At 34.9% G+C, this 17,623-nt stretch overlaps 2 protein-coding genes and 1 long non-coding RNA gene across 5 annotated transcripts in view; 2 read left to right on the top strand and 1 right to left on the bottom strand.

The window, feature by feature from the left end:
• LOC109332901 (protein SPT2 homolog) lies at positions 531-5,080 on the top strand. Of its 2 annotated transcripts, none has more exons than XM_019568047.1 (10): positions 531-668; positions 1,125-1,220; positions 1,330-1,562; positions 2,064-2,181; positions 2,551-2,628; positions 2,720-2,837; positions 2,939-3,477; positions 3,584-3,726; positions 4,335-4,421; positions 4,754-5,080. In XM_019568047.1, exons 2-10 carry the CDS (start codon positions 1,200-1,202, stop codon positions 4,857-4,859), a joined length of 1,443 nt encoding a protein of 480 aa, XP_019423592.1. In that variant the 5' UTR covers positions 531-668; positions 1,125-1,199; the 3' UTR covers positions 4,860-5,080. The 2 variants fall into 2 exon arrangements, with proteins under 2 accessions (XP_019423592.1, XP_019423591.1); XM_019568046.1 differs by having other exon boundaries at positions 1,128-1,220.
• LOC109332904 overlaps positions 5,026-17,623 on the bottom strand; it is a 23,563-nt gene continuing 10,965 nt past the window's right edge. The window contains exon 3 of the long non-coding RNA XR_002105954.1: positions 5,026-5,103. This is a non-coding gene — a long non-coding RNA (uncharacterized LOC109332904). The remainder of the gene's footprint in view (positions 5,104-17,623) is intronic.
• Positions 7,737-17,623, top strand: part of LOC109332900 (probable sphingolipid transporter spinster homolog 2) — a 19,645-nt gene continuing 9,758 nt past the window's right edge. The window contains exons 1-13 of one of the 2 annotated variants that reach the window (XM_019568044.1): positions 7,737-7,920; positions 8,023-8,154; positions 8,653-8,754; positions 9,076-9,180; positions 9,280-9,355; positions 9,453-9,527; positions 10,287-10,389; positions 10,482-10,547; positions 11,379-11,439; positions 12,327-12,418; positions 12,659-12,735; positions 13,022-13,135; positions 14,270-14,389. In XM_019568044.1, coding sequence (XP_019423589.1) covers positions 7,865-7,920; positions 8,023-8,154; positions 8,653-8,754; positions 9,076-9,180; positions 9,280-9,355; positions 9,453-9,527; positions 10,287-10,389; positions 10,482-10,547; positions 11,379-11,439; positions 12,327-12,418; positions 12,659-12,735; positions 13,022-13,135; positions 14,270-14,389 — 1,179 coding nt within the window. In that variant the 5' untranslated portion in view covers positions 7,737-7,864. The remainder of the gene's footprint in view (positions 7,921-8,022; positions 8,155-8,652; positions 8,755-9,075; positions 9,181-9,279; positions 9,356-9,452; positions 9,528-10,286; positions 10,390-10,481; positions 10,548-11,378; positions 11,440-12,326; positions 12,419-12,658; positions 12,736-13,021; positions 13,136-14,269; positions 14,390-17,623) is intronic. The other variant, XM_019568045.1, reaches the window with a different exon arrangement.

Here is a 17,623-nt window from a genome sequence, read left to right on the forward strand (position 1 = left end):
TGGAAGGTAAAAGAATGAAATGTTTTCTAATGAATGTTGTTGGCATCATCAATTATTTTATCTTGTTGAATGTGTCTAAAATAAGCAACGATTGTCTTATCTATATTATATAGCTTTGGCATATCTGTATTTTGTAGATGATTGATTTATAGTTTGTCATAGTTCTCGCTGTCTACTAGATTTATTATTGTTGTGTGAACATGATGAATGAGTAACTATGAGGTAGTCGGACCGAGTTATATTTATCTTTTATTCGATTTTAAATATTGAATGAATCTAATTTTTAAATCTAAACCCGACCATAAAAATAAAAATGCAGTTAGAGGGAGGAAATGGAGAGAAACACAAAATATATTACCTACGTACAATTTTTGTTGACATCAGTGGGTGAGAATAGCGTAAATTATGTACTTATAAATTTCATAAGTGTTTGGGCTACGAATTCCTTGCACGACAAGCCCAATATACATAAGTAGGAACCTGTTTATGGTCTGGATCAGACAATTGGGGTTATGACGGGTCTTGTCGTGTAGTTGGAAGAGGGAAGGGAAGGGAAACGCATCGAAATTTCTCGAACACAATAAATTATAAAGACCCCTTCCCTTCCAATCTCATACCCCTTTTTCTTTTTCTACCCTAATTTACAATTCCAGCTCTTCACAGATCAGGTATTGCTTTTTTTCTTCTTCTCATTCTCTTCCCCACTTTTCCCTTTCATTTGCTGTTTCTATTGTTTCCACCGTTTCAATTTTTGCTTTTTATGCTTTTCTCATTTTCTAATATTTAGATTCCCCAAAATTCTCTTTCAATTCCGCTTCCTCCGATGAATATTGGGTGTTACTCTTACTGGGGTTTTAATTGCACAAGATTTCGATTCTGTTCCTTTTGTGTGTGTCAATTTTGGGGAAATCTAGCACGGTCTTTTTCTTCTTTCATTCGAGCGATTTGTTCATCGTGTAACCCTAATTTTAGTATTCCTGAGAAAAATATTGCATTTTTTGTTATATTAGGTTATTTTGCTTACCTTTGTCTCTCAATTTAACACTGTCAGTTTCTGTGGCGAGAATTTCAGATTCAATTTCTAACCCTAATTTCATTTTTTTGTGCATTCGTACCAACAAGAGCAGGTCTTCAATCAAACTTGTAATCTAGTCTCAAATACTTTGTAACTGGCGATTCTCTAGTTTTACTCAACGGCAATGCGGGGCTATGATAGAGAAGTACGCATTCTCAACTTTGGGGATTGATAATCCCATTAATATTATTTTTTGGGTTATTTTCTTCCTTAATTGAATCACATTGTATGATAACTCTTTATCCTGCATACAGGAACTCGAGGATTATGGTGATTACGATGATTATGAGGATGAGAGAGAGGAGGCAGGTGAAGAATATGAGGAGGAATACGAAGAGGAAGAACCTCGCAAGCCCACAAAGGAAGAAGTGGAGTACCTTGGGTTGAGGCAAAAGTTGAAGGAATCAATTCGAAAGCAGATGAAGAAGGAAAGCAGTTCTTCCCTCTCAGATTCAAGTGGTAGAAAGAAGAAACTTCCATATGATAAGTGAGTCTTGCAACCATTTTTTAACAGTATACACAGTCACGTGTGCTAGTATCACCTTGAAAATTACTGTTTTGAGGAGTCTCAAGCCTCAACCATTTAAAACAGTATCCTGTATTGAGTTGGGATGTGGCACATGAATTCAATTTTATTTTACTTTTATGCTAGTATGTTCTATTTCTCCCTCTGCCTTATTTTTCTAAAGCTTATATATATTTATATGGTCCCATTTTCTCTACGTGGTATAGTACTATACATTCTGTAATCTGCCTTATTTAACTTGGTTTTAATTTTGATTATAAGTAATAGCTTTTATCTTGTTTCATGCTCATATATGCATGAATTTCAAGATATATCTGTTATTTGCTGTGTGTGACTTGTATATGTAATAACTATACATACTTTGCGCTCTTAATCAATAGTTTTTGTTTGGTTTGTGTGTATAGGATGAAAATTGTTAACATGAATGATAATTTTTTGTCTTCAATCTTAATGTTTCTGCAGTTATGGATCCTTTTTTGGCCCTTCTCAACCAGTTATTGCTCAGCGCGTAATCCAAGAAAGCAAGTCATTTTTAGAAAACCAGCATTTGGCACCCAGGCCGTCTAACTCATCTCACATTGTATGTGTTCAGAACCCTTGTTATGCATTATTTTTCAATATTTCTTCTGCATTTTCTGTATGCTATTAGCAATTTTCTTTTCAAGCTATTATATTTAGGTGTGAGTTACCTGGTTTTTAGGCTTGCTGAGTTGATACATTATCTTTTCATTATTTAATAACAGAGTTGTTAATCTTCTCATTTTTTGATACATTATCTAATACTGTGTTTCATTTTTGAAATTCCTTCAAGTTGCTTCAGTCATCTATTTTTGCTCAATGTCTTTCACTTTTTGGTTTTTTACTGGGAATATGAAGCAGCTAGGTGTTCTTTGATTTCTTTTTTTGCCTTGTTCTTGGATGCCGTTTTCTCATATTAATCCTGCTGCAGAACAAGAACGTTATTAAAGTACCTAATGGTGGATTGAAGTCTTCATCTCATAGTCAGCCGCCACCCAAAGTCAGCGAGGTATTGCAGCTAGTGTGAAGCTTTTCTTTTAAAGTAACTTTTTAGTCACTGGATTCTAAAATGATTGTGATGAACTCTTATGTTCAAGCAGAAGATAGTTAAAGCCCGGAAAGTCAAGGATACTAGAGATTACTCATTTCTTTTGTCTGATGATGCTCCAGCGCCTAAGAAAGAGCCCCCTCCTCGGAATGTATCCGTGCACATTTCTGGTATGTTACTGCTTGGTTATGGGTTTATGTGTTTGATGTTGGGGTTAAAATATGTTACTGTAATTGCGGAAACTTATACAGGGTTTTTGCTGATGTTGAAGAGGGACGATCAGCCCAAGTTGCAGGGAAGAGTAAACAACCTATGATCAATGGTGGCAAGCTTGTTCGTGGCAGTGGTGAGGACCGGAAACCTGTTTCTGGGGCTGGTCATTTGCCTCTTAAATCAGGGTCCAACAATAAGTTAAGTTCTGTCCGTAAGGCGAGTAATGCATCAGCTGATTCTAGAAAACAGCTTGGCAGCATTAGTGGCAACGGACCACCTGGTCCTAGAAAACCGCTTGGTAGCAATAGTGGTAATGGGCCAGCTGATTCAAGAAAACAGCTTGGTAGCAATAGTGGTAATGGACCTGGCCGGCCTGTGTTGCCTAAAGGCCTTCCTTCAAAGGTGCCTGTTAGTACCATGGCGAATAAATCATCAACACATGGTATGAAAAACCCTGTAAATGGTGTGCAGAAATCGCTCCCTTCAAAGGTGCATTCGTCTGTTCCAAAGCAGAGTGTTGATCAAAGAAAGGACTTACGAGTACAGAATAAACCTAAGCTGGTACCAAGACAACAAGTAGCTCCACCAAAAGCTCAGGTGTGAGGATACAAATACATATATACATTTATGCATAATGTTATGGATTTTTGTTTGAATTTGTATCGTATCTCTTTACTAAGATATATGTTCACTTGCTTGATAGATAAATAAGCCACCACTTAAGCAAAATCCAAAGCATTCTGAGTCGCAAGATCACCGCCCCAGGAATAAGGTTGTGAAACGACGCGCTGATGATGATGGCGGGGATGATGTGGATATTAGGAGTATGATCAGATCGATGTTTAAGTAAGCTCTTTGTGTTTTCCATTGATATGTAGATAATCTTGATTTCTTTATACTAAATGTGTGGAGCGATTTGTGAGGTATTTTTTTAAACTTCGAGTTATGATGTTTGTTGTACATATCTTCATTTGTGCACCATGACAATCAAACAATTGCTGTTACCTTTTGGCTGATGCTTGCAAGTTAATTTGTTGACGAATGAATTCATCCACATACTACAAAATATCTCTGTTTGTTACTAACCTAGATTAAGTAGTTGGGGTAAATCTTTAACTGTAACGAGAACAAAATTTAGTCTCGTGGTCAAGTCTGGTTGTAAATCTCTCGCTCTGTTCACCTGTTGTCTGTTATTATTTTTTGAGGATGCATTGAACTGCTAATCAATAGCTTTTGAACATCTTTTCTTTGTTTTGAAGTCAGAAATGTTTTTCCAACCAATCTATTAATCTTCTGACAGCAATTATATAATTTTTTTGGTTGGAAGTGCTTGATTTCAGAGTATGGATTTTGGAATATTTCTGACTGAGTGGCTCGTTTTTAATCACTGAATCTACTCCTTTTGATCACTTATGAGAGGAATAACTGAAATCATTATGTTGGATTGTTTGCAGTTACAACCCCAACAAATTTGCTGATGATGACGATGATGATAACATGGAGGCAGGCTTTGATGAAATCTTGAGGGAGGAAAGGAGGAGGTTTGTTTCTTGCGCTTAAAATAATAGTATAATATTTATATTTACTCTGTTGTTAAATCGGAGTTCTACTTGTTCATTTTGCTGAACACAAGACCTAGTGCGAGGCCAAGAACATATCCTTTAATATTTTTTTCTAAAATCTGGCTTTTGTGAAACTTATGGTACCTAATGATGCTTATAATTCTGTAATCTTTCCTCAAAAGCTGGTGCATCTGGCTTTTGTTTCCCATTTCCCCCCTCGTGATTTCATGTTTGCCTTTCAAATGCTTTCAACGTATATATTTATTTAAGTGATGTTTTGGGGTGTTGATGAATTTGTGTGATATATGCAGTGCCAAAATTGCTAAAGAGGAGGATGAGGAGCAACTTAGGTTGATAGAAATGGAGGAGGAAAGAGAGCGGAGAAGAAGAATGTCCAAGAAGCGTAAGGTTGGCTAGTAGTGGATGTAACATCAACACCGTACTTAGCTTCCATTGTTTGGTTCCAATGTGAATTTAATTGTGCCATGAACCCAAAGGCGGTTTGATTATGAGTTTTTGAATCAGTCAATTCACCAATGATGATAAAAAATCTTTTCAGATTTGATGTTAGTTCGAGTTACTTGGAAAAAGAAGCGTTGTTTTATGTATGATTAAAATGAATAATGTTAGTTGTATAATTCTTGTCGGTGAAATAGTATAGCTAGCTTCATTCAGCTATAGCGGACACAATAAATAGGATCAATTTTTATGGGAGGAGCATTGTTGTTGGCTTGATGGTGTACTTAGAATTTTGATGATTTTTACGTATTGTTAGGTTATCCTTGGTTATCGGGGTTTGGGATTTTTGTTTGTTAAAAAAGTGGGCACACGATAACTGTAAGCAGCGAATTTAAATTTAGATGTTAAATAATAATCGCGGGAACTTTTTTGCCAGGAAGGGTTGATGACTTTTGTGATATATAGAAAGGACCAAAGCGGTAAAATTTGCGAAGGCCTGAAAGTGAAAGTTGGACCTACAACAAATAAGTGGTGCATTCTTTCTTTTAATAATAATCAGGTCCTTATCCAATGCAATAATTAAATATGATTTAATCAACATGATAATTTATAAAGGTCCATCACTCTGAGCGAGGGAGATGTGTTTTACTTGTTAATTTTGTATGAGTTGAATTAGTGTTTTTTAATTAAAAAAGAAACCAATAATTTATTAAATTTGATCTCTCTCTATGTATATGAAAGTCTGATTATAAATACATGAGGGAGTGAGCTTCAGTTTGTTTTTTTTGGTAGTTCCACAACTGATCCGAACAAAATGGAGTGTTTTGGATCGGTTTAGTTTATTTTGTTTTTGATCAATGGAATAGAATGTTTTTTCACTTTTTTAATTGAACATGTCAAAATTTTGTGAAGAAATTATAGATTTGACATTGTATTATATTTCCTATATTGTTATTTTTTCTTATACAAGTTTATAAGAGAGGATGAATCATATAAGTATCACATAATTGCTAATAGTTTATCGATTTTCCATGATTCTGATCTCTACAGAATTGTGAATTAAATCGATTATAAATAGTTTCTTCAAGATTATTCCTGACAAATCTGAGGCCCAATGTAGGTAACGAAATATGTAACCCTAAATTTATTAAAAACAATCTAAAGATAATTTGTCATGGGATTGAGGAAATTATAGCTACAACTTATCTTACATATGTGCATTAGTTTTACTAACAAAAAATTGATTTTTTTATGTAGACTATATAAAACTTAAGATAAAAAGTTAAATAAAATATGAATTTTATGAGATTCAAATTTGGATAAACCTAAAGTCTTAACCATTTTGTCTCTATTATAATGTTTATAAAATGAATTTAATGTAGAATTATGGAATGTACTAGATTTATAAAAGTCAACATATTACTAAAATAAAAATATTAGTTAAAATTATTATTTTTAAATGGGTCTCTTATCATCATGGGTCAAACACAGCCACATCGGGCTTAAGTTTCTCAAAAATGAACCAAACTCAATCATGGAACTAAACTATATTGCTTATATTGTATTGGGTTCAGGATTGAATCCGGAACCATATTGTGAGTTAGTGCTAATTTGTGTATAGTTGATTTCTCTGTACACCATTATTACTATTATATCAGTTTAAAATTTTGAAGAGAATAATAAGATTTATAATCACTAGTATTTCTGACAACCCGTTTTCTTATCATTTATAATCTGTAGTTTGTATATCATAAATGTCAAATATAATATTTTTTGTTAAATAAATTGAACATTCATATTCTACATTAAAAACTGATAGTTATAATGTAAGAAAGAAGAAATAGTTAACCAATTAATATGAAACATACATGAGCTTGAGAGAACAACAAATTACACTATGGTGTATAATTATTTTGAGTTTTCTATTTATAAGTAGTATAGAATAGATATAGATAATTGATGAAGAATGAAAAGAGCAATTAAAGTCTAAAAAGCATATAAAATTGAAGAGAGGAAAACCGAATAATCACGAAAAGGAAGAAGGATAAAAATGCCGATAACATTTTTAATACCAGGAGTTATTTCACTGTGGATAATACTAATAAACAAAAAATTAATAAAATAAAAGAATACACATTTTATGTAATTAAAAGCTCAAACATTACTGATTTTTTTTTGTACAATTTTGTCTATCTCTCTTTTACATTATTATAACTAGTGTGTACAGGTGCTCTATGTCTGTTGGTTAATATTGTATGGTATTATATATTCAGTTTTTATATATTTCATTTTTTCATAATTAGAATATATTTGTTGCATTCATTATACTTTATATTATAATTTTTATGTGTTTATGATAATGTATAGTTTAAGGTGAGAGATTTGGTTAATTAATGTGTTGGTGGTGATTAATTAAAATTATATGGTTTTTTTTGTAAAATTTAAATAATATAAAAGATAAAATATGAAGTAAAAATTAGATCATGGTAGAAGTTACACTAAGTCTTAACTTTATATATAGTATAGATATAAATTATTCAACCACCAAATAACTGTAATTATTATATAGCAATAAACAAAAAAAAATAATGAATGAATTTAGAATATTCATATAAAGATTTATACACAATAATTATTAAATATCTACCTGCAGCTGTCAGTACAATAAATGAGTTTAACATTTAAATTACATTTTTTAAAGAATTAATAATAACTAAGTATGAATATAAATAACATAGTAATAATATATAAAATTTTGCATACATTTTTTTTTTCCTAATAAAATATTACCGATATTTAATAGTAATGACATGTGTTAATTACATTTTCCGATTTGGGTACCCAAGACAGACGAAGGTGGTGAAAAGACTTGGTTGAATTCAGTTCAGAAAATCCAATTCAAGTTCTATTTATAAATAAGATACAGTTTCCAAATCCAATCCATAATAATAAGAGTTGCAAAAATGGCTTTCAAAACTTCAGCACCAAGTACCCCTCCTTCTTGGTTTACGCCCAAAAGGTACCTCTGTTTCTTCTACTTTCCTTATTCCAAGTTTTCCAGAAAAACCCTAAGGAAAGTGAATGACTAATAATAAGCTATTTCTATGTGATTTCATTTCAGGCTTCTTATAATATTTTGTGTGATTAATTTGGTGAATTATGTCGATCGAGGAGCTATTGCCAGCAATGGTGTAAATGGAACTCTTCCAACTTGTACCGATGCTGGTATTTGCACTTCCGGAACTGGAATTCAGTAAGCTCCATTTCGAAACCCGCAATTTACTCCTCAAATTGTAAAGGTGTTGCCGGATAAATACATGCAAGTTTTTTTTATCAGCGATTAAGTGCTTAAATGATTTAATTTGCCAATAATTTGAGAGTCTTTTGCATAGTTACATCCTTCGCACTTCACAGTACCGGTTCCAGTGTGCTGTATCTAATTCTATGCTGTTTGTCACTTTTGACAATATTATTACAATTTTTTTTTATATGGAATCCAATATGTGGTAAGCATTACACGTGATTAGCGAGGAAACCATGTAATTATGGTCTTTTGTCGCCAATTATGTTCTTAGAAGGACCAACACTGTGACTTTTTAAATCATTTTAGGACAATTGCTGATAATTTTCTAAAGGATTTCTTTGTCGACATCATAAAATATCCAGGAGTTAATTGAAGGTTTAGTAATTTAGCCCTTTCCTTTTTAATTAAATGAAAAATCTCATTGAAGCATTGATTTTATAAATTCAGAGGAGATTTCCACTTGAGCAATTTTCAAGATGGAGTCCTGTCTTCTGCATTTATGGTTGGACTTCTAATTGCTTCTCCAATCTTTGCATCTCTTGCCAAAAGGTGAGTTAACTTTGTATTGCATTAACCACTTGTTTCTCTTCAAAGGCTTAGCCTTAGGTAGCGTTGGCAGACAGAACAGAACAGAATGAGGTGTTTTGTTATGTTCCCTTTAAATGTGCAACCAAAATGTCCCGCTTTGTAACATAATTTATTGTTCTGATTTTTTTTTTAAAATGCACCAAATCTGTATGTTTGTTTTATTCTTTCCTGTTTTATCACCTCTACTGAACAGTACCTTAGGGTGGGATCAAATTAAATATTTGCAACTTCCATGTTTCCCATCTCATTGAATGGTGATCTAATGCATTATCATGTTTGCAGTCACAATCCATTTCGCCTTATTGGTGTTGGATTGTCTGTTTGGACATTTGCGGTAGCTGGTTGTGGTAGTTCGTTTGATTTTTGGTCTATTGCAATATGCCGAATGTAAGGGGATATATCACTTTTTTCACTTTTCAAGGCCTTAACAATTCACGATTTTCTTATGCCGTATCTTGAGTCAAGACTTACAAGTTTGCTTCACAGGCTGGTTGGTGTAGGTGAGGCTTCCTTTATAAGCCTTGCAGCACCATTCATAGATGACAATGCACCTGTTGCACAGGTTTGTCTTACTTGTCAGTTCCCCTTCAGAATTTGTTCAACCTACTTGTCCGTCGGTGCTTAGTTTCACAGCTTTGAAGTTTTTTCATCGATGACAGAAAACAGCATGGCTTGCTACATTTTACATGTGTATACCAGCTGGGACCGCTTTGGGCTATGTTTATGGTGGATTTGTAAGATTACTTATATAATCTAGCTGTGTCAAGATGCTCTTTTTGTTTCTTTTCTTTATGGTGTGAACTACTTGTTTTATTTTTCATGAACATATGATATTTGATTATCCCTGCTAATCTTGTTCTTTCATTTCCTTGGGATGCTATATGTTCAAATGCAGTCTTAAGAATAGTTGGAACTTTTATTTGCCTTGGTTGAGTTTGTTTAGGAGTTTTAGTAATGACATATTATAAGAAGTTGTTTTGTAAAATTTCTTCCATCCAATTTAACCATTTTTTCCAGCAAAAGGTGAGTTTTGTGACCAATTATCACCTTCTATAACTCTGGTTATTTATGCCAAGCACTAATTTTCTTGTGCTTAGCTTATTTAACACAAGGAAAACTATGGAGCTGGAACCGTTGCAAAAAAGTGGACTATGAGGGATTAACTATATTTAACAATATTGTTAAGCACAAATAATAATGTATATTAGCCATGTTCTGAAATTAATTAAATATATTTTCTTACGAAACTGTTTATTATACTTAAATAAGCTACTTGCATGCTTAATGCTCATCCCAAGCTTATTATAAAAAATGCTTATGCCAAGCTGGCAACTTGTGAGTTATTAGATAAATGGGCTTGCATACATGATCTGTTGTACTGTAGGTTGAACTTTATCCAATACCAAAATTGTCACACATCTTGTGTTCATCATTTTGTGTTTTAACTTCTTGTCTACAAATGAGTTATCTTCAATATTTCAAATAATATGTAGGTTGGAAGTCAATTTAACTGGCGTGTTGCATTTTGGGGTGAGGCAATTTTGATGCTTCCTTTTCCCATTTTGGGTTTTGTAATAAAACCTCTGCAATTGGAAGGTGACCGTTTTCCTCTGTTTGATTTGTTTCTGAATGTCCCTAATTTTTTTAACACTTGGAATAATATTGTAGTATTTGATTTGTGACCATAGGTTTTGCTCCCTTGGAGTCCAAACAGACACTGACATCTGTTGAAACAAATGTTTCAGAAACTGGAGGTATTTTTGGAATCTTTTGACTATTACTTCGGCTACTATTTTTCTGCTATATATTATTAGGTACATTTAAAAATCTATATGGAGAAATGAGTTTTATCTTTCTATGGTGAAACAATTAGGAAGAATTTAGAGACCATTGCTTTGTCAATGAACATGTTTTATGATAGCATATTATGATGTTATTTGATCCATGCATCGACCCCACCTAGCGGGAATAAGGCTTGGTTGTTGGTTGTTGTTGTTATATTATTTTCAGAATATCACCAATCTTAAAAGAAAATTCAGAGGCAGCTCAAATTTCTTAAAGAGAAATAAAATTTAAAAGCCAGCTGACATGCTAATGAAGAGAAGAGGAAGTGATGTATGTTCTTCATATAAAAACTGTTTTCTCTTTTAAAGATTGTACTTGGTGATTGAGCAAAAGGATATCTTACATTTTTTACAGGTAGGTATCTATGTATATTTTACTGTTTGGGATAATTATTGTTGATGGCCTGAAACCAGAGTACTCTATGCCTGGTTTTCAGTTAAATAAAAGCTGCATTGTGATGATTCAAAGGAAAAAAGCTGTAGTAAATGTCAAATTGTATTGCTTTTATAGCAATTATCTTTTGAATATGTTAACTTATATCCCATGATTTTTTAATGCTATTTGTAATTTTCAAGGAAAAAGCCATGTGTGTTAGGCAATCATTCCAACGAGAATAGTCATACTCTTAGTATGCAGAGATTTTTCTTGCTTCCCAGATCTCATCGTAGCTTTCTTTGCCATTTGTATAGAATGATTGCCTTTCTCTTGTGGCACTAAATAATTTATGCGCTCAATGTTAGAGGTTTCTCTTACAGATGATGGCATGCCTGCTGCAGATCAACCCTTTACCAGAGGCTCCAAGTGAGTAGCTCTTTTTTTATGTTTTGTTTGTCGTTTATGTTTCCTGTTTCTAATTCCAAGCAGAAAAGAACCCAAAATCCATGTAATTAACTTGTGGTGAAAAGAGGAGAAGGAAAATAGAGTTAGAGGCAAATCAAGTATTCAACAGCTTACCATAATTGTTGAAATATGCAAGAGAGTGGACAATATCACTTCAATCAATCAGTATAGTTCTTGTTGATTCAATTTTCTGGCATCATTACTTTTGTTTTTTACTGGCTGGAACCGTAACTATCCAAAAATGGGGATGCATTCAATTTAATACTTTGATTTCATAGTGCAAGCGAAGTCTTTGAATTTTGCAATAGAGAATGATATAGGCATGTTTATTAATAAAAATAATTTCACGCGAAGCAGTTTTGGCAATACTGCATATAAGCATATTCATAACCTTGTCAGGACTCAGGTAGACTGGAAAAGATAGCATGTAGAGACAGCCAGAGAAACACACGTGCATACATGTGTAAACATACTGGAAAAGGGGGTTACTCTCACTGTGTCATTATCATGTTTCCTTTTCCTAAAAGCCCAATGCTTTGTTCTTATACTGTAACTGAAAATAGAGCAGACAATTGTCATTGCATACTAATCATATATGCCCCCCATTTACACGACCTCCTACTTTTTAAAGAACTTTTCTTGTAAGTTTTTGTTATTTTATATTTATAGTTTAAAGTCATTTTTTACACTCATATGGTGAGTTCCCTTTCTAGAGTTCTTGTGAAGTTGAGACTATCTTGACGTTGATGGTCAGAATAGACCAGCCTACCTGTTTGCTTCTGATCGATGAGATTGATTGAATAAAAGATTATATCTCACCTTTATGATTGATAACTTGTGTTTGTCAGGTCAACATCCAAATTGGGGGATCAGTTCACCAGATTCTCAAAAGATATGCAGGTGCTCTTGCATGACCAAGTGTATGTTGTAAATGTTCTAGGTACTTAATTCCTTTCCTAACCTGCAAATTATTACTCTTCTGTCTTGTTTTTTATCTGATCATGACAATGATTATATATAAAATTGGAACATCATTATCTTATTGTTATTATTATAGCTTTTATCAATGATATTGCCAGTTAAATTGAGATAATTTTTCAGTTTTGAGAATATGATAATTGTATTGTCAATTCAGAACTACATTAATCCTTGCCTGACTTAATAATTTAGACGTTGCCAGGGTATATATCATACAATTTTGTCATTGGAGCTTACTCATACTGGGGTCCAAAGGCAGGATACAGCATTTATCATATGGTATTATCATATGTTGCCCTTGAATAACTTTTTAACTGATGCTTCCAATTAAATATTAGGAGAAAACATTGCTAAAAAACCTTAATGCAAATGGTTTTATTGAAGATTTCGTTTTTGATAGAACCCAATGTAATTGATTCATCAATGTATTCAACCTCATATATGGTTGTGGATAAGGCTTGGTTTTTGTAGTTGTTGCTTATTAATTTCACTGCTATCCTCACTTCTGTACAAGTCTGGTATTTCCATTGGAGGTGTGCTTCTTTGACAGTGCTTTTCTTGACAGAGTAATGCTGACTTGGTGTTTGGAGGTATTACTATTGTTTGTGGGATTTTGGGGACATTATCTGGAGGCTTGATTCTTGATAGGATGAATTCAACAATCTCTAATGCTTTCAAGGTAAACTTAGTGGATTTTCATTTACATATAATGTGAAATCAAATGACTCGCGAATCACTTTGTTAGTAGTCTTTTTTCATGTGGCAAATCTATTCTTATAAAGAAGGAGGTGGGTTCCTTGGGTTCGGGAGGTAATTTGACCTAGGTGCAAGAAATCCAATTTTACCTGTACTAATAGTATACATGGTAAAGATTTTTCTAGGAGGGGATCTAAATGGTCAAGTTGAGAGCGAATATAGTGGGGATGAGGATTTGCGTGGGGTATGGTCTGAGGACGCTAATGTGAAGGACAATGGTATTCTAGATTTTTTTGGTAGCTTTCGGTTTACAATAATTACTTGTTTTAAGAAGCAGGAAGAGCTTATTATGTAAAGAAATTGGATTTCTTGCTCTCAAATTGATTTTTCCTTTATAAAGAAATCATATAGAAAGCTTTGCATGGATTTCATCCTGGAGTGAGCTTGACTACCCGGTATAGGTTTTAGATGAATGTATGGGCTAGGATGAGACAATTAGCAGAAGTGCCCAGGCAAGGCCCGGAGAGTCAAGTTGTGGCTATTGAAGAGAGAAATCTTTCAGAGGAAGACTTTGGTGGAAGATATTGGGGACTGGAAGCCTCAATGGTGTAGCAATAATGTCGAATGATAACCAAATATTTAAAAGTAGAGATCAAGAAAAAACTATAAGCGAAACAATTAAAAAGGACTTGGATTTAAATTATATTTCTGAAGACATAGTTTACAATTTGATCCACGTAGCCAGGACCCACCTAGTAGGAAAAGGTTTTGCTGTTCCTGGTGTCGTTGGTCTAAATATTGATGCCTTATTGATTACAAGGCCACTCACTAAATCTAGATAGAGTACAGGTCTAGCATTTTTTGAGGAAGTTCCAAGTTCCCAATACTATTATGAGAACATTTATAATTATTGTTCTATTCTCAAGGCTGTAATTCTATGTAAGAACTTTGTGATTTTGCATATCTCAGGCTACTTAAGGTTATATATTTATAATTCCTTTCTAATTCCTTTGTCAATTTTGCATCTGTTCCATTTTTGTTGAAGCTCTAATCTCTCTGATATTTTATTGTGTCATTTAATTAATTTCTTATCTTGGTTCTCTTTTTACCATTGCAGCTTCTTTCTGGAGCAACATTTTTAGGTGCAATCTTCTGTTTGATTGCTTTCTGTTTCAGGAGCTTGTATGTTTTCATAGCCCTCTTCTCTATCGGTGAACTGCTGATTTTTGCCACACAAGTAAGTTTATGAAACACTTGAAGTATGAAATTTATGTGTTTCTTTAAATGTTTACCTACTATTTTATTTGCATAATAGTTGCATTCTATTATTGGTTGTGTTGGATTAGTGGGGTAGATTCGAATGATTTTTATTTCATCTTTTTTTCGATTTGATAAGGCCAATACTAAGCCACTTATTAAAAACGTGTATAAAAGGGGAAAGAGGAGAGTTTGGATAGAATAACCAACTTTCCCTTTCTACCCTTGGGTAGTTAGAATCAGTTAGATAACTAACTGCTATAAATAGCAGAGTTAGTTAGGGAGAGGGTAGTTTTTTGAGTTTAGAACTTAACTGATTCAGGAATCAGTGAGGTACACAAGGATCCAGGGATCCTTGAGTGAGCAATCTTGTAATCCTACTTCTATTCTAGTCTAAATTCAATAAAGATACTTAGAACCCTATCAGAATCGATTTGATTCTGAGTTCGGGGCTTTTCTCTTAATCTTCTTCTTAAATTCCTAGTTCTATAGATACCAGTGTCTATCACTGGTATCAGAGCACCATTCTGGTGCCTGTGGGAGGAAATCACGCTGCTGTTGGGAGGATTTTTGGCGTATGGTCTCTACAAGAAGTATGGCTAGAGAAAACGAAGGTGGAGGGACTGAAAAGGAGGAATTTCGTATGAGGATGGAGCTGAGTGAAGCTCGTATTGCAAAGACAGAGGAATTATTGGCTGCTATAGCCCTCAAATTAGGAGTTAGCCCCAGTGAGAAAACAGATGAAGGGGGCAGTGAAAATGAGGAGGTGGATAGCCATAAGTGGGAGCAACATCAAGAAAGGTGGAGGAAATTGGAGATTCCCATTTTCTCTGGGGATGATGCGTATGGCTGGGTGCAGAAATTAGAGAGATATTTTTCTCTAAGATCCATTTCTGAAAAAGAGAGGATGAAAGCTACGTTGGTTGCTTTAGAAGGAAGGGCTCTGAGTTGGTATCAATGGTGGGAGGGTTGTAATCCAAGACCTTCTTGGGAAGGGTTTAAATTGGCAGTGGTTAGAAGGTTCCAACCTTCTATGGCTCAGAACCCCTTTGAGCTACTTCTCTCCTTGAAACAAGAAGGGGGAGTAGAGGCTTATGTGGAGGATTTTGAGAAGTATGCAGGGGCCTTGAGGGGGCTCCACCAAGATTTTGTTAGGGGAGTTTTCCTAAATGGTCTTAAGGAAGAACTCAGGGCAGAGGTCAGGCTGTATGAATTGAAGACCTTGCCAGAAGTAATGCAGAAAGCTATTTTGATTGAACAGAAGAACTTAGTGGTGAATAGAAGACCTTCTTGGAGTCTACCAAGGACTTCTGGATCCATTAGGACTAATTCTTACAGTAAGGTGGTTACTGTGGAACCTAATTCTTCACATACTAGCAGGAGAGATGCTTCCTCTGTTGGAAGTGTGGCTGCACCTTCCAGGGGATATCCAGAGGCTAGCAATTCTAAGTCTCTAGGGGAATTCAAGAGGTTGTCTAATGCTGAGATGAAGGAGAAAAGGGAGAAGGGCCTCTATTTTAGATGTGATGAGCCTTTTTCGAGGGAGCATAGGTGTAAGTTCAAGCAATTCAACATGTTATTAATGGCTGATGAGGAGGATGCAGAAGGAGAAGGGGAGGTGGAAGCAGAGGAAGAGGTACCCTCTGATTCTTTACAGCTCTCTTTATACTCTATGAAGGGCCTCACTACAGCTAAATCTTGGAAGATCAAGGGGAATTTATGTGGTACTCCAGTAGTGGTCATGATTGATTGTGGAGCCTCCCACAACTTTATTTCAAAGGAGTTGGTGGATCAGTTGCAATTGGAGAAGGAAGATACTAAAGCCTACCTTGTGGAGGTGGGTGATGGGCATCAAATATCTTGCAGAGGAAGGTGTCCTCAATTATTGTTAAACCTACCACAAATTGAGGTAACTCAGGATTTCTACCTTTTTGCTTTAAAGGGAGTAGATGTAGTTTTGGGTCTGGAATGGTTGGCTAGTTTGGGAGAGGTAAGGGCAGATTTTGGTAGGATGAGTTTGACCTTGAAGAAGGGCGACTCAGTTGTTAGCATTGTGGGAGACCCTGCCCTAACCAAAACAGAGTTATCTTTAGGTGCATTCATGCAAGTTCTACTCAAGGAAGGAGAAGGGATTTTGCTGCAGTATGGTGATTCTAAAAGAGGGGTTGATAAAGGAGAGGTTCCTGTGGAATTAACAGAGGTGTTGCACAAGTATGATGAGGTTTTTCAAGAATTGCAGGGACTTCCCCCTTCTAGGCAGTGTGATCATGCTATACACTTGAAGGAGGGAGCTGATATACCTAACCTCAGGCCCTATAGGTGCCCTTACTACCAGAAATCTGAGATTGAGAGATTGGTGGCTGAGATGTTGGAGGCTGGGGTCATCAGGCCTAGCATAAGCCCTTATTCCAGCCCAATTATCTTGGTGAAAAAGAAGGATGGTGGGTGGAGATTTTGTGTGGATTACAGGGCCCTAAACAGAATTACTATCCCCAATAAATTCCCTATACCCCTCATTGAAGAATTATTAGATGAATTAGGGGAGGCTAGGGTGTTTTCTAAGCTGGATTTGAAATCTGGCTATCACCAGATCAGGATGAAAACAGAGGATATCAATAAGACTGCTTTTAGGACCCATGAGGGTCATTATGAATTCATGGTCATGCCATTTGGGTTGACTAATGCACCCTCAACTTTTCAATCCCTTATGAATGATGTCTTGAAGCCATATCTCAGGAAGTTCACTCTGGTTTTTTTTGATGATATCCTTATATACAGCCCTGATTTGGAGGCTCATGTTCATCATCTAGAGGTAATTCTATCTGTTTTGAGATCTAATGGTCTTAAGGCTAATTTGAAGAAGTGCAGTTTTGGGCAGAGGAGGATTGAGTACTTGGGCCACATCATTTCTGAGGGGAGGGTAGCTGCTGATACCTCTAAAATTGATGCTATGAAGACTTGGCCTCAACCAACAAATCTCAAGGGATTGAGAGGATTCTTGGGTCTTACTGGATACTACAGAAGGTTTGTTCAGAACTATGGCAAGCTAGCCAAGCCTCTTACTGATCTTCTTAAGAAGGACTCTTTTCTGTGGACTCAAGACACAACTTCTGCTTTTGACAATCTAAAAACTGCTTTGATAAAGGTTCCCTTACTAGCTGTACCTAATTTCAATAAGCAGTTTATAATAGAGACTGATGCTTCTAGTATGGGT

This window comes from Lupinus angustifolius, chromosome LG18, assembly GCF_001865875.1.
Source record: "Lupinus angustifolius cultivar Tanjil chromosome LG18, LupAngTanjil_v1.0, whole genome shotgun sequence".
In the NCBI taxonomy this organism is placed as follows: Eukaryota; Viridiplantae; Streptophyta; class Magnoliopsida; order Fabales; family Fabaceae; genus Lupinus; species Lupinus angustifolius.

Coding starts and splice junctions, on each gene's coding strand:
- LOC109332901 (XM_019568047.1), top strand. CDS start 1,200: ATGCGGGGCTATGATAGAGAA. Junction 2,182..2,550: donor CGTCTAACTCATCTCACATT/GTATGTGTTCAG, acceptor ATCCTGCTGCAG/AACAAGAACGTTATTAAAGT. Junction 2,629..2,719: donor CGCCACCCAAAGTCAGCGAG/GTATTGCAGCTA, acceptor ATGTTCAAGCAG/AAGATAGTTAAAGCCCGGAA.